The 21,545-nt window shown below is 44.5% G+C and overlaps 1 protein-coding gene across 1 annotated transcript in view; it reads right to left on the reverse strand.

Moving 5' to 3' along the window:
• Positions 1–227: 227 nt before the first annotated feature.
• LOC311131591 (homer protein homolog 3-like) overlaps positions 228–21,545 on the reverse strand; it is a gene marked incomplete at its 3' end in the record, with an annotated part of 45,823 nt that continues 24,505 nt past the window's right edge. Inside the window, exons 5-9 of the mRNA XM_084164659.1 lie at positions 8,033–8,169; positions 6,667–6,823; positions 1,589–1,702; positions 771–851; positions 228–413 (exon numbers count right to left, since the gene is read on the reverse strand). Of these exons, the coding sequence (XP_084020785.1) occupies positions 228–413; positions 771–851; positions 1,589–1,702; positions 6,667–6,823; positions 8,033–8,169 (675 nt within the window). The remainder of the gene's footprint in view (positions 414–770; positions 852–1,588; positions 1,703–6,666; positions 6,824–8,032; positions 8,170–21,545) is intronic.

Genomic DNA, 21,545 nt, shown 5'->3' on the forward strand with positions numbered 1-21,545 from the left:
TGTAAACGTCGACAGAACATTTCTCTCCCAGTAACGTGAAAATAGAAAAAAAAGAAGACTGCTCCCGCCCACCACCTTGAAAATAACAATGTACCGCTGCAACAGGTGGATCCACGGTTCTACTCTTAACCACTGTAATAATGTGCTTGAGCAAACATTGTTCCAAAAGAGCTAGCATCCTTTCCTTCCTTGTCCATCACCCTCTACAATCCTGTCATTACGTTGCGCTATTTGTCGATGAGCTTGGCCAAGCTCTGTCGCAGGTCATTCAGGTCGTAGATCTTGACGTCCAGGACGTCGATGACCCGCTGAACCTCGCTCTCCACTCTATCCCGCTCCTCCAGAGAGGAAGCCAGAGTCTGCTCGGCGCTCTCCACCCGTTGCTCAAGTTCTGCGTTCCGTGTCTCCAGATCCTAGAAGGTCCACAAGTGACACAGGACTTCAGATCAATTCACGTTAAAAAGGGTAAATGGGAAGATCTCAATTGCATACTCCTCGTATCCTCCTCAAAACTCATTGGATGAGAAAGCCAGAGGTCCCTCCCCTCTGACCATCTCCTCCAATGGATTTTGAGGAGGAGGCGAGTACAGAGGATGCAACTGAGATTCTCCCACTGTCATATCTTTAGTTTTTCCCCCTGTATTTTTTCAGACCCTTTGAAAACTCTGAGACCCCCAAGCGGTGCCCGCCCCCCGGCTGAGAATCACTGGTGTTCAGTATTGTTTCGAAAAGCCAAAAATGCATGTTCTGCCCCAATTCCTAAAACTCACCTGAAGTCGCTGAACTGCCTCTTCCCTCTCTTTCTCTAAATCATGGATATCTGAATTCTTGCTCTGTAGATTGTGGATTTCCTAAAAAAGACAAAGTATATTGAAAGCAGGTGCTTCCACATGTGTGGTTCCTGAGCAATTCCTAAGCAATTAACATCCCATCATGTATAAAAATGCTGGGTAGGCCCAGTTGTCCGTTATTTTGGCTACCACAGGATGACAATGCCCCCATCCACAGGGCATGAATGGTCACTGAATGGTTTGATGAGCATGAAAACAAATGGAAACCATATGCCATGGCCGTCTCTGTCACCAGATCTCAACCCAATTGAACACTTATGAGAGAATCTGGAGCGGCGCCTGAGACAGAGTTTTCCACCACCATCAACAAAACACCAAATGATGGAATTTCTTGTGGAAGAATGGTGTCACCTCCCTCCAATAGTTCCAGACACTTGTTGAATCTATGCCAAGGTGCATTGAAGGTGTTCTGGCTTGTGGCACAACACCCTATTAAGACACTTTATGTTGATGTTTCCTTTATTTCGGCAGTTACCTGTAGATATACAGTACATATAGCAATTTCCTTTGAACAAGAGGTGGAATTCAGAGTATGCTAAACACATCTACCAAGGAAATTTCCCCTTCCAGATGGGAAATGCTCGAAAAATCTGTTTCTTGAGATTCTCAAGTGAAAACCTCAGCTTGTACCTCACTAGTTTCTTTCAACGGCGCTATCTAGACAGCCTAGAAGACTGGCATGTTGAGGCAAGCAGTACCTGGCTGCCTGGAAAGTGTGTCTGAGCCCCGGGTCTTACCTCATCTTTAGCTTTGAGCAAGGCTTCCAACTCCTCTAACGTCTGGGTCAGCTCATCCCTCGTCTCAGACTCACTGGGATCAGGCCGCCCGCTCTGAGCCTCCAGCTCTGCCACCTGCAAACACACAACACCAGAGAGAGAGAGAGAGACGGAGAGAATAACCCTCTAAATAAGGACTTTTTAAATCCTAGTATACATGCTATTACAGGCTTTGGTTTTTCCATTTATATTTTGAGGTTGGACGTTAGCATGTGGGGCGCACAGATTGGCGTCACCTCGTTAGTCAGTATGTGTTACACCTGTGTTGGTTTGTCATCTCGTTTGTGGGAAGGTGTTTCACCTGGGCTGGCCCAGGTAATATTAAAGAGTGGCTGGCCCAGTGCTCTAGTTGTCTTGAGAGATGTGGAGGGTTAACACCTTTAGTTGGCTCTCCCCATTTGATTTCTAAAAGAACAATCCTTTTCTGATCTTACCGGTTTTTATTTTGCTCCACTTCTTGGTTTGCTTCCTGTCTAAGTTTGGTTTGAGTTTAAATTTTGGTTGCCCGTTCTTGGGCAAATTTAGTGGAAGCTCATGGTGGGTGTCTTTTAGGTCCCAGTTGTTGTTGCTAGTCAACTTTCAGTGAACACCCCCATGAGTGTCTTTCAGAACCCCTCCTAAAACCCCCACCTGTTTCGTTTTGGTTGTTGTCAGTGACTGTCAGTTCCCCTTTCTATTTGAGCGACAATTTTTTAATGCCTGGCAACATAACAAAATGGGGGCTCATCCGGGATCTTGTTTCCCATGAGTATGGTCGTCGCTCTAATCACCTACTCTGAAGCTCTGCCCAGATATTTGAACGTTCAAAATACACTTTTGTGGTTGTTTCTGTCACTGACATCGACCCTGAGGGGTTATAAGACTGTTGGAATCATTTTGAAAGTTGCATAAACACACAGGCTTATAAAATAAAAAACATGTACTTTAAGTTGGAAGCATTTGTGGAAAACCCTACATGGGAGATGCTAGATAAATGTAAAAAGGTGAATCTGCTCGTCATTGCAAAGCATAATGACATCGAAGTTGCACATGCCAATTCAAAAGTGGTAGTCAAAAGGTTAGTCTACAGTATATTGCTTTGGTGGAGGAGGAAATTCTTCCGGAGAGGGAGGATGATGAAAAGGGTCCTACGGGTGGTAGAGTACACCCCATAGAGATAGATATGGTAGAGTACACCCCATTGACATGCAACTGCGAGAGATAGAACTAAAGGCAAAATGGGAACAACAGAAATTAGAGCTAGAGCACAGGGAAAGACAAGATGTGCGTGTAGCCAAACAACAAGAACTTGAACATGCAGCCAGACAACAAGAACATGAGCATGCCATTCGACCAAGAGAGCTAGATCTGGAAACACTGAATCCAGTCAGGCCATCCTGCACCCTCAACAGAGTTTGGTCTTGGTCGGAACAGCCGGCTTGAACACATCACTGATAATCTGAAATGGTCTACCCACACATACAGTGTGGTGAAGAAGGCGCAACAGCGCAGAAAAATTAGAGAAAGAAAAAGCAGTTTCTTCTTTTGAGAGCACTCCAGCCCATTAAGTCTCTGGTTGGGACTGGGGTATCTCCTAAACAAGATTTTGGATCAGGTCGGACCGGGCTGCCGACGCGCACCACTGGCTTGGTGCGAGGGACAGGAACAGGTCGGACCGGGCTGGCGACGCGCACCACTGGCTTGGTGCACGGGGCAGGAACAGGCCGGGCCGGGCTGGCGACGTGCACCACTTGATTGGTGCGAGGAGCAGGACTGGGTTCCTTCATTAACCCCCGCTCCTTCTGCTGCCTAACCAGCTCCTCTCGCCGTGCCTCTACACTTTCCTTCTGTTCCCTCTGAACCAATGACCCCCTTAATCTGGCGGCCTCCTCTGCAAAACAGCTGAACCGCTCTATTGCGGCTTCCTGCTGCCTCGTCGTCCACGGCGTGAGCCCCCCCCTAAAAATATTTTGGGCTTGTCTCTCCCCCGTGATCATGGCCTCCATCCCTCTTGCCAGACTCTCGCTCATCTCCTCCCAAGTCCATCCTCTCTCCTCGTCACGCTGCTTGATCCAGGATTGGTGGGATCTTCTGTCACGATCGTTTAAAGATGAGAAGGACCAAGGCGCAGCGTGATATGCATTCATATTTATTTCACGAATAAACGCACAACCAAAACAACAAACGAAACGTGACGTCCAAGGTAGACAAATAACATACCTCACACGGAACAAGATCCCACAACTAACAGGTGTCAAAAGGCTGCCTAAGTATGGTCCCCAATCAGAGACAACGAGCGACAGCTGCCTCTGATTGGGAACCACACAGGCCAACAAAGATCTACACATCATAGATTCTATAACAATGACAAACCCAACACAGAAAATACACACCCTGACTCAACAAATACAAGTCCCTAGAGTCAGGGCGTGACAACACCGCCCGGGCAACGAAGGAGTGGCTTCGTAAGAAGCATTTCAAGGTCCTGGAGTGGCCTAGCCAGTCTCCAGATCTCAACCCCATAGAAAATCTTTGGAGGGAGTTGAAAGTCCGTGTTGCCCAGCGACAGCCCCAAAACATCACTGCTCTAGAGGAGATCTGCATGGAGGAATGGGCCAAAATACCAGCAACAGTGTGTGAAAACCTTGTGAAGACTTACAGAAAACGTTTGACCTGTGTCATTGCCAACAAAGGGTATATAACAAAGTATTGAGAAACTTTTGTTATTGATACTTATTTTCCACCATAATTTGCAAATAAATTCATTAGAAATCCTACAATGTGTTTTTCTGGAAAAAAAAATCTCATTTTGTCTGTCATAGTTGACGTGTACCTATGATGAAAATTACAGGCCTCTCTCATCTTTTTAAGTGGGAGAACTTGCACAATTGGTGGCTGACTAAATACTTTTTTTCCCCACTGTATGACCGTATCTTGCGTAACGTCTTCTGGCCTGCTCTGAAACAGGATGTTGTGGCTTACTGTAAATACAGTCACGTTTGCCAGCGGACGGGTAAACCGAACCAAGCTGTGCCGGTTGCACCTTTGCAGACTATTCCTGCTTTTGAAGAACCTTTCAGCAGAGTTCTGCTGGATTGTGTTGGTCCTTTGCCCAACGCAAAGAGTGGTAATCAGTTTCTCTTGACGATCATGTGCGCTGCCATTAGTTTCCCTGAGGTCATTCATTCCACTGAGGAAAATCACGAGAGAAAACTTACTACGGATTTACAGGAATTTCCTCTTGAAAATCAGACATGTCCGTGGTAAGGACAACTTGGTTGCTGATTCTCTTTCAAGGGTGGGCAGTCGATACGTTTTGTGTTTGGCTCACAATTTATTTTGACTGCACGTTTTTCCGTATTGGAGATTCGTTTTTTTTATTGCCGGAGGGCTTTAACAATAAGGTATGATAATGTAGACATATTCATTTGACCTACTTTTATGTGTTTTGCAAATAAATTGTGACTCAAAGGTTTGAATTCCACATATGCTCATGTGGGGAGTGACAGTGATTAAAAGAGAGGACAAACCATTTACCCCTTGAAGTCTAAACTTTTTTACTTTTCCCCAATTATCTTCACTTTAACAACAGACAGGAACATGGCTCGAATCGTACAACAACAAAACAGACTTGTTTATTGAAAACTGACTGAAGTTTGCATGGGTTTGTGCTCAGCCTTCGCAATTACATGTCTCTCTTTGTTTCTCCTCCGCATCTTCAGAGTGAATTTCAAAGTGGCCCTTTAAGATTCCATGTCATGCCATCCATCGGAGCTTGAGAAATCTGCTGTAAGGGTATCTAGCATTCCGATAGGACCCAACCCCATCCTGTCAAATCCATGTGACAGTAAGTCCCCAGGGGAATGTCCCCTTTCACACCACCGCTGACAACAGTCTTACTGATGAGACCTGAAGCCAATCTAACCCCAACATACAGTACATGAAAATAGTCCTTTCTGAAATTCAAATTCTATCTCTAAAACAGTCATCAAATTGCCTTGCAGGAAAATGAATAGGAGCCCAAGTCGAATACATTATGGTGAAATTAGCTCAAAAGAGCTTGTATGAACAATGTTAGCATTTTGAGAGAACCAACAGATGGGATTTTAGAACAGAGTGTGCTCTACCATCCCTTGATTTGGTTTGTCTTTAAAAAGGACTTCCTCGCTTCGCTCCTACCGCATCTCAGCTACTGTCTACAGAAGTGCAAGGCAAGACATGAGAGAGCAGGCTGGGGACCAGAGCATCTCTGCAGTGTCAGAGATACCCCCGAAAATAAACCAACCCCTTCAGTAAAGCGTGTCTACTCCTTGGAGAGAGGAAAGGGCTTACTTTGAATGGTGGCATGGTAGAAAATCCTAGCCAATGGCTTCCCTTCTATCCCTCTGGTGATTTGTATTTTCCTCCCTAACTAGGGCAGGGGGAAATAGAGTGTCCTGTCCTCAAACTGCCTTACCGCCCCGCCAAGCCCTGCGGACATGGTCTACTTCCAACCACCTGGATGACTTTGTTGCAGAAGTGGATAACCGTAGCTTTTTTTGGACTGAGATGGATGTTATTCCCCTCAGTACCTGGAGCTAAAATAGGACTGTTGACAGCCAATTGTTTTTCGGCAGATGTTACGGTGGTACTTTAATCTGCCACATGAAAGAACCTCATTAAGCTTGACCAAGGGCACATCTCTTTTTCCAATTAAGTTTAAGTTATGCAAAACACATTCTCCCTCTGATTATCGAAGGCACGTCAAAAGTGATATATAACATTTATCATCAAACTGGTGGTCCGCAGCTCTGAATGTGCTGCATTTACCAAATGTCAGTATGGTCCTTTGACATAACCCAGGTTTAACTACCATGTGACCATTGATCTTCAGTAGATCTTCATATGCTGTTGCTTTGAGAATGGTCTCTCTCATGGTCAGGATCCCACTTCGACCACCAAAGTTGCAAAATCTAAGGGTTACCCACTCTTAAACCTAATAATCTACAATTATGGATCCAGACCAGTTAGCTGGGACGCAGACAACCAGAATAGCAGTGGTCTGTCACCATAGCTCTTACCTGATCTCGGAGCCTGCCAGTCTCCTCCTGATACTCGGCCAGCTGTTTCTTCCACTCCTCCACGCCAGTGTTAGCCTCGTGAAGCGCCGCCACTAGCTTAGCGTTGCTGTCCTGCAGGGTGAACAGCTCTGACTCCAGGTTAATCTCACATATGGACCTGGAGGAAAAAACAAATCAGAAGATAAGTGCACCATGATTAGACTAATCAGAAGTCATAGTCAGGTGCAAAGTACTGCTCACCAAGTGATATGCCAGAATGTGGGACCATTAGTCATTACATTGAATGGACAAGAGCTTTCAAATAATTTGAGGGAGATGGGAGAATTACACCAGTCTTCTAAGACCAGCATCTTCTAAAGTACTGAGGCCTCAGGCAAAAACACCCTCCATGCCATTTCTAACTGCCTGCCAACTACCAACCAACTCACCATGGCAACATGCACTAAAAAACATACAACCCTCATTACATGCAAGAAAAGGACAAGGAGGGGTTGTCAGAGAACATTGGGTTTAAAATTGTGTTTTGTGTGCTTGGGTGGGATGGAGGGCAGACTGGTGTCTGAATGGCTCTGTGGTAGAGCCTCATTAATGATCATGTTTTAACTACACATGACTCAGCCTCATACAGTCCGTGACCACCTGTCATTGGGTTCAACCTCCCACTCACAACAACCTCCACAATAGGGGAAACCATACCGCCTAGGGCCATGACTTAATTTAGCTAGTACATTTCCACAGATATATAGGAGTTATTATTATCTAATGGTTTGCTTTAAGCACTAATCTGCTTTCCTCTTGCCACGCATGCTCCTCCCTAAATGTAGTGGTGAGTTAAATCGTGTGCGACAGTACTATTAAGTGAGCGCAGCGTCACTTAATGATGGGGAACACACACTATGCCTGGCGACACAATGTGATAGCTGCTCAGTGACTCCGTGGCAACCCAACAGTTGCATGACAACACCAGACAGTGGGAGACAATCGGCTACATTTACATTTTACATTTAAAATGTCACATTCTGGTGCCGGCTAATTTTAAAGGTTATTTGAAGACACCAATGTGACTTCACACCAATGGTGTGGCACATTATTACCATTTGGAGCAAAATAGTGTGAACTGTATGCTTTGCTTATACATGTTATTCACAATACATGGTCTACAGTATACAGTATATTTATTTAACCAGGAAGTCACACTGAGGTCAGAATACCTCTTTCCCAAGGGAGACCGAGCCACTGTAAAGAATGACCATGGTGGCACAATGAAAGTAGACCTGACCAAGAGCTTTTTGGATCTCATTGTGTAACTACAAGGTATGTGTTTGGAGAACTGCACTGTGCAGGGGGGCCTGTTCCATAACATTACCCTTCAGACAGCATCTTCTTAATGCGCTCCTTCTCTGACGTCAGCTGATCCATGTCGGCGCTCTTGCTGCGGAACAGCTTGTCCTCGGGTCCATTGACAGTCAGCAGCGGCGGCGAGTGGTGGTCCTCTGATAAGTCCTGGGGGACCACAGGGACATGATTAGTGACAGGATGGATATCATGGAAATGAGTTACCGGACACCTCCAATCCTACTGCACGTCCAACTGTTCTTCGTTGACTGGACTCAATGAAGCTGACCACAACTACTCTACATTATGAAGGGCAGGGGTGGCCAACCAGCCTCCTGCAGAGCTACTGGGTATGCAGGTTTTTGCTCAAGCCCTTCTCTAACACACCTGATTCTACTAATTAGCTGCTCTGTAAGACTTTAAGGCTTAATTAGGTTACAGCATAAGGTGTGCAAAAGCCTGCATATCCCAGTGGCTCTCCAGGAGGTGAGTTGGCCAACCCTGATATAGGGCGTCCTAGAGTTAACAGGCCTAAGGATTGGTTTAGACAAACCAGTGCGCACTTCAATACATTTTTAATAAAAATGTAATCTCTTGGTTAAAATTGTGGATGAATAAGTGATGTGTGCATCTCATGTGTCTTTCTGAACTAACACAGACCGCACATAGGGAACGCTCTCTGAGATCTGTCTATCTGATAAGTTGGTGTGCTTGTTACAGGAATTAAAGGGATACTTCGGGATTTTGGCAATGAGGCCTTTTATCTACTTCCCCAGAGTTAGATGAACTTGTGGATACCATTTTTATGTCTCTGTGTGCAGTTTGAAGGAAGTTGCTAACTAGCATTAGCGCAATGACTGGAAGTCTATGGGTATATGTTAGCATGGTAGCAGATACCCATAGACTTCCAGTCATTGCGCTAACGATAGTTTCCATTGGCTCGCGAAACTACCAATAACTTCCTTCATACTTGACACAGAGACATACAAATGGTATCCACGAGTTCATCTGACTCTGGGGAAGTAGATAAAAAATCATGAAGTATCCCTTTAAGAAACCATGAATGCTTAAAATATATCCTACAGTATTACAATTACATTCAAATAATTTATTTTGATCTGAAATGGGAGCGGAATGACTTCATTTCACACTGCATATTTATATTTGTCATAGCTATTCCCCTGCCAATTAGAGCATTGAAATTCAGGGGCTGTACAATGTGACAGAAACAGGGCAGTAGATATTTATTGTTCTCGAGGGACATTCAAACAGTTTTTTTAAAATCCTGTATTAGTATTGTACCATTTCTGTTACCTGACAAAGATAAATGGTTGAAACCTTAGCCCTCTTGTTAGCACAATAAAATGACAGGAAGAAGATGAAAGGCTGTCGCTATACATTGACACCTCATCCAAACAACAGGTTGCCAAAAGTAATTAGGTCATTCTCAACCACCATACAGATGTAGGATCTTAATTTGAGCCACTTTGTTACAGCAGGAAAATAATCATGTGCAACAAGAAATGTGAATTATTATGTGGCTTCTAATTATTGGACATTTTTGTAGGGGTTGATACGGGAAAATCAAGTCTGACATTTCAAAGTGGAAATTACAAATTTCAGAAGTTTTTAAACCTCAAATACATTACAAGTTTAAAATGTCCTGCATTGCAGGAACTTCTCCTGCAACAGGGTGATCAAATTCAGATCCTACATCTGTATCCGCAGCACAGGTTCAAAGTTGAACAGGCAACCATATGGGGCCACACAGCAGCTAAACACATTACTTTGTAGAGCATGAAGCAGCATATGGCCCTTTCCTTTTAACATGATTTATATTCGAAGGAACATTTGTCTGCCAGTGGATACTGAAGACAATTCTCTGTACTGTACAGTGCATTCGGAAAGCATTCAGAACCCTTGACTTTTACCACATTTTTTTATGTTACAGCCTTATTCTAAAATGGATTAAATAAAAAAAATTCCCTCATCAATCTACACACAATAGCCCATAATGACAACGTGAAAACAGGTTTTTATAAATTTTTGCAAATGTATTTAACCTAAAAAACAGAAATGCCCTATTTACATAAGTATTCAGACCCTTTGCTATGACACTCGAAATTGAGCTCAGGTGCATTCTGTTTCCATTGATCATCCTTGAGATGTTTCTACAACTTGATTGGAGTCCAACTGTGGTAAATTCAATTGATTGGACATGATTTGGAAAGGCACACACCTGTCTATATAAGGTCCCACAGTTGACAGTGCATGTCAGAGCAAAAACCAAGCCATGAGGTCGAAGGAATTGTCCGTAGAGCTCCGAGACAGGATTGTGTCGGGGGCACAGATCTGGGAATGTCTGCAGCATTGAAGGTCCCCAAAAACACAGTGGCCTCCATCATTCCTAAATGGAAGAAGTTTGGAACCACCAAGACTCTCCCTAGAGCTGGCCGCCCGGCCAAACTGAACAATCGGGGTAGAAGGGCCTTGGTCAGGGAGGTGACCAAGAACCCGATGGTCACTCTGACAGAGCACCAGAGTTCCTCTGTGGAGATGGGAGAACCTTCCAGAAGGACAACCATCTCTGCAGCACTCCACCAAGCAGGCCTTTATGGTAGAGTGGCCAGACGGAAGCCACTCCTCAGTAAAAAGGCACATGGCAGCCCGCTTGGAGTTTTCCAAAAGGTACCTAAAGGACTCTCAGACCATGAGAAACAAGATTATCTGGTCTGATGAAACCAAGATTGAACTCTTTGGCCTGAATGCCAAGTGTCACGTCTGGAGGAAACCTGGCACCATCCCTATGGTGAAGCATGGTGGTGGCAGCATCATGCTGTGGGGATGTTTTCAGCGGCAGGGACTGGGAGACTAGTCAGGATCAAGGGAAAGATGAACGGAGCAAAGTACAGAGAGATCCTTGATGAATACCTGCTTCAGAGTGCTCAAGACCTCAGACTGGGGCGAAGGTTCACCTTACAACAGGACAACGACCCTAAGCACACAGCCAAGACAACGCAGGAGTGGCTTCGGGACAAGTCTCTGAATGTCCTTGAGTGGCCCAGCCAGAGCCCAGACTTGAGCTCGATCTAACGTCTATGGAGAGACCTGAAAATATCTGCAGAGAAGAATGGGAGAAACTCCCCAAATACAGGTGTGCCAAGCTTGTAGCGTCATACCCAAGAAGACTCAAGGCTGTAATCGCTGTCAAAGGTGCTTCAACAAAGTACTCAGTAAAGGGTCTGAATACTTATGTAAATGTGATATTTTTACATTTTATATTTTTAGTCATTTAGCAGACGCTCTTATCCAGAGCGACTTACAGTTAGTGAGTGAATACATTTTTCATGGACTTTAACTACCAATTGGATATCACGAAATTGGGGAGAAAAAGGGGTAAAAATAAATAAAAGTAATAATAATGGGCCTCAGGATTTCATTACAGTATTTTTGTGCATTCAAATTGCCATCGATAAAATGCAATTGTGTTTGTTGTCTGCAATTGTGTTCGTTGCCTGCCCATACCATAACCCCACCACCACCATGGGGCACTCTGTTCACAACGTTGACATCAGCAAACTGCTCACCCACATGCCGCCATACACGTGGTCTGCGGTTGTGAGGCCGGTTTGACGTACTGCCAAATTCTCTAAAACGATGTTGGAGGCGGCTTATGGTAGAGAAATGAACATTCAATTATCTGGCAACAGCTCTGGTAGACATTCCTGCAGTCAGCATGCCAATTGCACGCTCCCTCAAAACTTGAGACATCTATGGCATTGTGTTGTGTGACAAAACTGCACATTTTATAGTGGCCTTTTATTGTCCCCAGCACAAGGTGCACCTGTGTATTGATCATGCTGTTTAATCAGCTTCTTGATATGCCACACCTGTCAGGTGGATGGATTATCTTGGCAAAGGAGAAATGCTCACTAACAGGGATGTAAACAAATTTGTGCCCAAAATTTGAGAGAAATAAGCTCTTTGTGCGTCTGGAAAATGTCTGTGATAATTTATTTCAGCTCATGAAACATGGGACCAACACTGTTGCATTTATATTTTTCTTCAGTATACTATGAGAAATGTCTAGCCCATTGAAGTTTGCTTGTTAGACCATCTTTGATGTCTCTTTTTGTGTTAGCAAGTTTGTGAAATCTTTTTCCTCAACGTGGAGCTGATGATTAAAATCCAGCTAACGCCAAGCTCTGTGGCCAGATGGAAAACATAATGTTATGACCATAACTAATGTTCCCTGAAGGAGGGAAACGAGGTACAACATACTATGGGGAGTCGCACTCTCGTGACTTCGGTTGAAGGATCTACAATCATGCCTGACAAGGCCAGTGAAATCCGCGCCTTGCTGGAAGCCCCGCCTTCCACAGGTGATAAGCATGAGGCTTGGATTCATTCCTTCAATTTAATACAGCTGTTCACCGAGCCCAGGAATGGGCAGCGCAGGTCCAAACAGGTGTTGTACCTTGTTTCCCTCCTTCAGGGAACAGTAGTTATAGTCATAACGTTATGTTCCCTTTCAGACAGTCAACTTCGGTACCACATACTGTGGGGAAATATAATCACGCCCCAAGCCGACCCTAACGGACACTAAATGAAAAACGACCCATGGCAGACCACCCGGACCTGACCGCGCCAGATGCAGCAGCCTGGGTATTGCGCACACAGCGCGCTGCCTAGTGACTGTCCCCTGTCCCAGCCGTAAGCACCCTGTTGGATAAACTGGGAGCAGTGACATCCAAGCGATAAAATGCCCAAGACGCTGCCAGACCCCTAGTGGAGTGGGCGCGTACACCGCTAGGTAACCCTTGCCCCTTGCGAGCTTGATTAGCAAAACAGACAAAAAGCTGGTCACATACTGTAACCGGATATCCCGTGTTCATTAAATACACATGCGTAAAGCTCGCACCAGACACAGGGTATGTAACCTTTGTTGCTCTTTAGAAGCAAAAGGAGGCGGCGAAAAGGGAAATAGCTCAAATGCTAAGGACCTGTAGGACATCGCCCTGAAAGTTATGGCTAAGGCCGCATTTGGACACAACGTCAACTTAGAGTCGCCAGGGCCGAACTTTTTTTCTGCAAGTCCCATCAGGTAGCCTGATTTCAGATGTGTCCATGTAAACAGGATTATTAGGGAAATCATTATTCTTGCAAAGCATGTAAACATTTAAATCAAAATATTATATTAAATCTGACTATTCACAATAATCATATTATTGTGTGCATGTAACTGTACTTAGTGCCTCCAAAACCAGCGGCAAGTCCCATGTGGGCGCAATAGATTTAGAGACCGGTCTGAGACACCGCACACCTTTCAGGAACCGCACCCACCAGGGGGTGGGCTCCGGTGAGGCTCCGTCAATTCCCACAAGACATGCTGAAACAGCGGCCATGTACACTTTTAACGTGGAGAATGCCAGACCCTGCTCAAAAGGCTTCTGTAGGAACATAAGGATGTCCCTCACAGAGCACGTAAAAGGAACAAGTCCTTTATCTTGGCACCAGAGCTCAAACGCTTGCCACTTATATGCATACAGCCCTCTCGTGGAGGGCGCCCTTGCAGACTGAATGGTATCAATAACATTTGGAGGTAAACCTCTAGCCATCAGACTGGCCCTCTCAGGGGCCAGGCCCATAGGAACCAAATCTCTGGCCTCGCTTTCCAAACCTTCTTGTGAGCCTGGGACAACAAGTCCGTGTGCAAAGGGAGTTGCCACGGGTCCCTGCCAAAAAGGCAAATGATATCCGCGAACCAAAGCTGCCTGGGCCAACGGGGAGCCAGAAGAATCAATGATAAGCCCTCCCGGCATGCCCTCTCCAACGTGCGCTGAATCAGAACCACTTGCGGAAATGCGGAAAAGAGGGTACGAGGCCACTGGTGTGCCAGAGCATCCGTTCTCAACGAGGCACTCAAGTCCCTCATCCAGAAGATCTACGTTGGCCCTGCTGAATATTTTCCATACCTAGGAGACCACCCAGGGGTGTAGCCTCCACTCCTGAGAGAGAGGGTCCCACCTGGATAAAAGATCTGCGCCCGAGTTGAGGCAACCGGGGACAAGCGTTGCCCAAAGCAAGAGCATGTGCGCACTGCTCCCCAGCAATAGGGGGCGAGCAAAGATGAGTCTCTCCCAGTCTGTTGATGCACGTCACCACTGACCAGCACATGCCGACCTGAAAAAAGAAAGGGTGAAGCGCCTGAGCGCCAGATACACCGTTAGGAGCTCCGAGTAATTGATATGCAGTGCACTCTGCACCAGTGTCCATACCCCCCGAATCGAGTTGCCTTCGTACAGCGCGGGGGGGGGGGGGGGGTGCGTCTGTCACGATCACTTTGCGGGATACAACTCAGCCCTTGGGAGCCCCCTGACAATAGCAGAAGGTCCCACCACTGAGCCATGGCAAGTAGGCCTGGCAGGGACACCCAAAGCAACCGGCTTAGGCTGCGAGATGCGTCCAGGTGAAAGGAAAGGGCTGGAAAGGCTGCATCAACAATAGTCCCAGGGGATCTAGGCGTAGGCACTGGCGAAAATGAGGTGTGTGACCCAGACGATATTTGGCTAAGCAGAGTCGGAACATCTTCCGTGGGGATAGAACAGGAAAAAGCAGCCAACAAGTGCTCAGCATATGTGGGAACTCCTTCAAGACTGTTGGAAAAGCATTCCAGGTGAAGCTGGTTGAGGGAATACCAAGAGTGTGCAAAGCTGTCATCAAGGCAAAGGGTGGCTATTTGAAGATTCTCAAATATAAAATATACTTAGATTTGTTTAACACTTTTGTTAATTCCATGTGTGTTATTTCATAGTTTTGATGTACTATTATTCTACAAGAAAAACTCTTGAATGAGTAGGTGTGTCCAAACTTTTGACTGGTAATGTATTTACTGTTTTATTCACATTTTCAAGTACAGGTGACAAGTCATGCATTCTGATTCTTGCATAGATTGTAAATGCACACATATGATGTGTGCAAAACACTTTTTTGAAAGTTTTACTGATTATGATGAGCTAATGCTAAACTAATTGCCAGCTATGTGTGGCGCCATGTTTGTTGACGTCATACAATTCAGTCTAGTTGTCACAAGCGTCTGTCAGACCAAAGATGTTATAAGAAAACGAGGTGAAGGGATGGTTTACTCGTCTTTCGTGTAAACTTCCGGAAGTGAATGATGGTAGACGACACACCTCCTTCAACATGCATACTGCAAACAGACCCAACTCACCTTGTAACCTCTTATCTTTGGTTGATGCGAAAAAAACAAACCTGGTAGCACACAAACTACCCATCGTTGGATTACTTTCGAATTGTAGAAAGTGTTTTACTCAATTATTTCGATCACTGGTGAGGTCACCCGTGATGTGATGAATTGTAAATAGTAATTGCGATTAGCTCATTCATATTATGGTTTCTGTCAGAAGAGTGTTAGCTAAATACGACCGCTTGTGTTAGGTCACTCTTTCCTCAGTTAGCGATACGACTAATGTAGCCTACATTTTCTGGTTTGGATGAGAATTGTGTCATGCTGTCGCTACTTTTGTGAATGTCTGAACATTGCATCCAAAAATAAAACTGCTCACATTGAGGACATAACGTTGTAAAGACTGTTTGTGCAAAATGTTTCCATGAAAAGACAGTGTGGCCAGCTCAAACGCTGACTGTTGCATCAATCGTAACTGGACGTTCTAAATAAGTGTTCTAATCACACCGGTTTGAGCGTACGCTGCAGGGACCACTGCACTGTAGAACGATCACACCTGTGTGTTCGTACGTGTCAAAGGGCTAATCTAATTCCCAGGAATGACTAGTGAGCTATAAACAGGAATCAGTAATGAATCCCAGTAATGAGCCACATATGGGGGAGGGGTTCACAGGAAGAAGGAGGGGTTCACAGGAAGAAGTTACAGCAATGTTTTTGTGGAGCGGCGCAGCTGCTCGGGGGCTACTTCCTCATCAGAGGAGCATGCAAGCCATGATCTCTCTACTCCCTCCAACTCCAGGAATTGAAAATAGGAATGGGGTTTCCATAGCGCCAAGGGAACTAAGCTTCATTTCACCGGAAGTTATGCATGCTAGCCAACGTTAGCCAGGAGGCTCTTTAGTCTAAGCTAGGCTAGCTAGAATAAACAAGCTACTTAACACTACGTATACTAAACAAGAGAGCTACCACCCAAGCAACTCCACTGTTGGGAGGCAGGAATAGCAAGTAGTAGCTAGCTCACCTTGGCGAGTTAGCTAACCTATGCAGCGCTTGTTAGCTAGCCTGGTCTCGAAAGTCTACGTAGGACCGACTCACCGAGGTGGGACTTGGACCCTTCTGGGAAGAAAGGCAAGCGGTGCTTAACCAAGGCAGACACAGGCGGTGGGGGGATACCCACAGAACCTGGTCGCCCTCTCTCTTCGAGTAGCCTCCTGTAACCGGCGACAGAGAGCACAGGAGCTGGGAGATATTTGACTCGACCAACGACCCAAACCATCTCCGCGTCCCGCAACTCAGACTCAGCTGAGGTACGGGCACCCGGGAGAGGATGTCACCAGCGGAACACCAAGCCCCCTAAAGAATGCAACACGATTGTCAAGAGAATCTGTGCCGCGTACTAGTAGGGGAACAGTGCCAGCCGTCCCCTAGTCTCACACACAAACTGATTCCAGTGAGGGCAGCCTGAGCATGCACCGAGCTGAGACATACAAGACAACCAACGTATCTTTTAATTAATTGGGACATGGTCGCGAACCTGTACCCGGCTTGTTAGCCTTTTCTCGTTTCGGTCGCATAAGCCATCATACTTATTTGCTATAGCCAGGTCAAGTAATTAGAGGAATAACTAATTGTTTGTGATTAGAACCATACATACTTCAGCACACATCCAGGGGGTGAGCATGCTCTACCACTACGGGGCCGTTTAGTTGGCGCAAAGACATTCTCGTGTTCTAATTGTTTGTTTTAGTACCGTGAATCGTTCCTGTTCACACAGAGGTGAAGTGCGGAATAATTGAAGGAATAAATCCGAGCCTCATGCTTATCACCTGTGGAAGGCGGGGCTTCCAGCGAGGCGCGGATTTCATTGGCCTTGTCAGGAGTGATTGTAGATCCTTCAACCGAAGTCGTGAGAGTGCGACTCCCCATTGTATGTTGTACCAAAGATGACTGACTGAAAGGGAACTAAACTTGAGCTCGACAAGCGCCGAGTGCATCCGTGAGGCATTACACCCCTGCACTCAGAAAAGCTTGTATTATTAATTTGTCTCAGAGTCAGCCTGTGTGTATTCCCGAAAGGAAGTTGTTCTTTCTACGACCCAGCTACTCCCTCACTATACTTATGATATGGAGGGTAAAAAGTGGATAAAAAATGCACAGGGCCAGCATTCAAACAGAGCTGGCACTAGCTAGGTCCAAAAGGGAAGAGCAAGAAATCAAAGCTAAAACAACTCCACACACCAAAGTCAATGGCTAGGGAGCACAGGTCTCTAAATTATTCATAATGTGGATCATGTTTAAGTAATAATGGATTACAAATTTCCAAGTTTTCCCTCATCGTTGACTAGTGCATTCCAATTGGAGCAAGTGCAAACATAAGACAGTGATACATCCTTATTAAAAAAACACAGTACAAGCGGAATAGTTCATTAGGGTTGTAGTTCAAATGATGATATCTCAAGTGGAATCTTTTCCCTTTAAAATGTACAGACAGATTGTATTTGATCATGGGAAGATATCCTTTCTTCTGTTTCCCACTCTCAAAATCTGCCCTCATCATACTGTAACTGCATTATTGAGAACAATGGCTCATGGAAACACTAGGGGGTCTTCTAGGAACTCCCAAGTCCCAAGTAGGCCATCTGGGGGATGTGATGGGGATAATCCCTTTGGAATAACGAGCAGTGAGTGTGCTCTCTGTGTCAGTTGGCAGCAGAAAGAAAAGTGAGGTGTAATAGACATGACACTAACCTGAGAGAGCTGTGAGATGAGCAAGCCAATGGCGCATCAGTGGCAGCGAGGGAGAGGGCACCCACGTGGGGGGAAAAGAGAATGGGTGAGAAGAGAAAGAATAGAGAGATGAGTGTGTTTTCATGAACAGAGCATAAAACATTTAACCATCAGCAATATTTCAGTGTCAAACTGTCTGCTCCAGTGCACCCCATTTTATGCAAAAAAAAAAACTAAAACAAAGACAGTCGCTGGTTATGATTTAATTCAGTCAGCTATTCCCTTGATATTTTGTAATTACATTGTAAAACGGTAATTACATAATAATGACATGCTAATTCCCTTTTGGATTCTGTGAGACTCATTGAAATTTGGTTCTATGTAATTACTAATTGTGTAGAATTAAGTACCCATTGTTAAAACAATTTATATAGGGAAATATATGCAGTAGGGCTCTAGGATAAAGCTCTACTGAGTTTCATGACCATAAAAGGAAGAGGATTGGATAACTAAAAACGATACATTTTAATTTCAAACAGCTATAAAATATTAAACCAAAGTTATAGCCCTGTGCCACTGCAAACCAAGTACATCACCACAGTTTACTTATTTATCTGAGTCTTTGTCAAACCTATTTTCCTTGCTTTATACCTTTCCTTTTACTACACACTTGGTTTCATTGAGACCCTGAACCAGCTTTATTAATTGATAAGCCCTTGCATCAGAGGCATATTTAGGGCCCGTCTTCGGTACACGCTGGCTCTCTTTGTGGGTCCTTAACGGTGAGGTCATATTAACCCTCGTACTCTAGCACACCCATCTGCCCTTTCCATATGGCTGCCATCATGTGTAGCACCGGATCACAGGGAAGTTCCTAGCTCCTGTCATGAATCACCATGATGCACCCACAGCATTACATGACAGACACCTCGAATGCAGACTTCACATCTCAGTAGACTAACGTGGCTTCCTCTCCTTATCTCCTTTCCGTCATCTGCTCTGACAAAAATGTGAAAGAAGTGGACAGGTGAAAGCTAATTCCCAGTAGGCATCAAGCATATTGCTTTCACCTATCAGATATGAAGCAGAGGATGAAAGGAATATGCTTTAGACTGTTGAGATGCACCCTAACCACATACAGCTGAAGTCGGAAGTTTACATAGACTTAGGTTGGAGTCATTAAAACTCGTTTTTCAACCACTCCACAAATTTCTTGTTAACAAACTATAGTTTTGTCAAGTCGGTTAGGACATCTACTTTGTGCATGACACAAGTAATTTTTCCAACAATTGTTTACAGACAGATTATTTCACTGTGTCACAATTCCAGTGGGTCAGAAGTTTACATACACTAAGTTGACTGTACCTTTAAACAGCTTGGAAAGTTCCAGGAAATGATGTCATGGCTTTAGAAGCTTCTGATAGGCTAATTGACATCATTTGAGTCAATTGGAGGTGTACCTGTGGATGTATTTCAAGGCCTACCTTCAAACTCAGTGCCTCTTTGCTTGACATCATGGGAAAATCAAAAGAAATCAGCCAAGACCTCAGAAAAGAAATTGTAGACCTCCACAAGTCTGGTTCATCCTTGGGAGCAATTTCCAAATGCCTGAAGGTACCACATTCATCTGTACAAACAATAGTACGCAAGTATAAACACCATGGGACCACGCAGCCTTCATACCGCTCAGGAAGGAGACGCGTTCTGTCTCCTAGAGATGAACATACTTTGGTGCGAAAAGTGCAAATCAATCCCAGAACAACAGCAAAGGACCTTGTGAAGATGCTGGAGGGAACAGGTACAAAAGTATCTATATCCACAGTAAAACGAGTCCTATATTGACATAACCTGAAAGGCCGCTTAGCAAGGAAGAAGCTACTGCTCCAAAAAGGCCATAAAAAAGCCAGACTACGGTTTGCAACTGCACATGGGGACAAAGATCGTACCTTTTGGAGAAATGTCCTCTAGTCTGATGAAACAAAAATAGAACTGTTTGGCCATAATGCCCATCGTTATGTTTGGAGGAAAAAGGGGGCACTTGCAAGCCAAAGAACACCATCCCAACCGTGAAGCACGGGGTGGCAGCATCATAGTGTGAGGGTCCTTTGCTGCAGGAGGGACTGGTGCACTTCACAAAATAGATGGCATCATGAGGAAGGAACATTATGTGGATATATTGAAGCAACATCTCAAGACATCAGTCAGGACGTTAAAGCTTGGTCGCAAATGGGTCTTCTAAATGGACAATGACCCCAAGCATACTTCCAAAGATGTGGCAAAATGGCTTAAGGACAACAAAGTCAAGGTATTGGAGTGGCCATCACAAAGCCCTGACCTCTATCCTATAGAAAATTTGTGGGCAGAACTGAAAAAGCGTGTGTGAGCAAGGAGGCCTACAAACCTGACTCAGTTACACCAGCTCTGTCAGGAGGAATGGGCCAAAATTCACCCAACTTATTGTGGGAAGCTTGTGGAAGGCTACCCGAAATGTTTGATCCAAGTTAAACAATTTAAAGGCAATGCTACCAAATACTAATTGAGTATATGTAAACTTCTGACACACTGGGAATGTGATGAAAGAAATAAAAGCTGAAATAAATCATTCTCTCTACTATTATTCAGACATTTCACATTCTTAAAATAAAGTGGTGATCCTAACTGACCTAAAACAGGGATTTTTTACTAGGATTAAATGTCAGGAATTGTGAAAACTGAGTTTAAATGTATTTAGCTAAGGTGTATGTAAACTTCCGACTTCAACTGTAGCTCTGCATCAGTGGGAGTGTACTGTTGCCTTGGAGGCTGTGAGAGAAGTGGGTGTACCCATGCTAGTTGTTAGTGACCAGGGCTTGTAAGAATTGGAGTGTAGTGAATTAATACAATGGGAGAGGAGAGGTACCAAAACCTGGAGCATCAACACCGCTTTAAGTGTCCCTCCAGCTACAAAATAAAATAATGTTTTGTTCTCTTTTCAACAACCATGCCATCGCAGTTGTTATTATTTAAGTCACTACTAAGCTTTTCAACACTAAAATGCAGGACCTCCAGACATAAAGCTTTTACAGTTATATCATAGACGTGACATCACATCTGCCATAACCATAATGACTTAAGTCAATTACTATCATTCCTTCATGAAGTGATATCATATTAGGACTGCAGTGTGTATGCTTAATGTCAGCATATACTTCTTACATGAAACTGCACCAATTGTATTTAGTTCATAGAACAAAATTCAAAAGGCACTCGCACATCTGAGCTATCTTTGTTGCAGGTGCATGGGATCAATTGAATAAGATGAGAAAAATGAAGAAACCCGCACACTGCTCTTAATAGTATCACTGCTCTTTAATAAGCTTTACGTATCGGCCTCAAGGCCTTCGTCAGAGCTTTTGGGAGTCAAAATAAATAATTAGCTCCCTTATGTAGACATAGTTCCACCCACATCCGTTCCATGCATCGAATGGGGTTGGAGTCGAGGGAAAATAAGTAAGTGTTACCAAATATAACAATGTGCATTTCATAAATTTTCTAATAAAGTGTGTACATAAAGCGTATTAAACACGTATTAAAAACTGTAAAACCACATAGTGCGTATCGATTTGTGTTC

This window comes from Coregonus lavaretus, assembly GCF_964263955.1.
Source record: "Coregonus lavaretus genome assembly, chromosome: 6".
NCBI lineage: Eukaryota > Metazoa > Chordata > Actinopteri > Salmoniformes > Salmonidae > Coregonus > Coregonus lavaretus.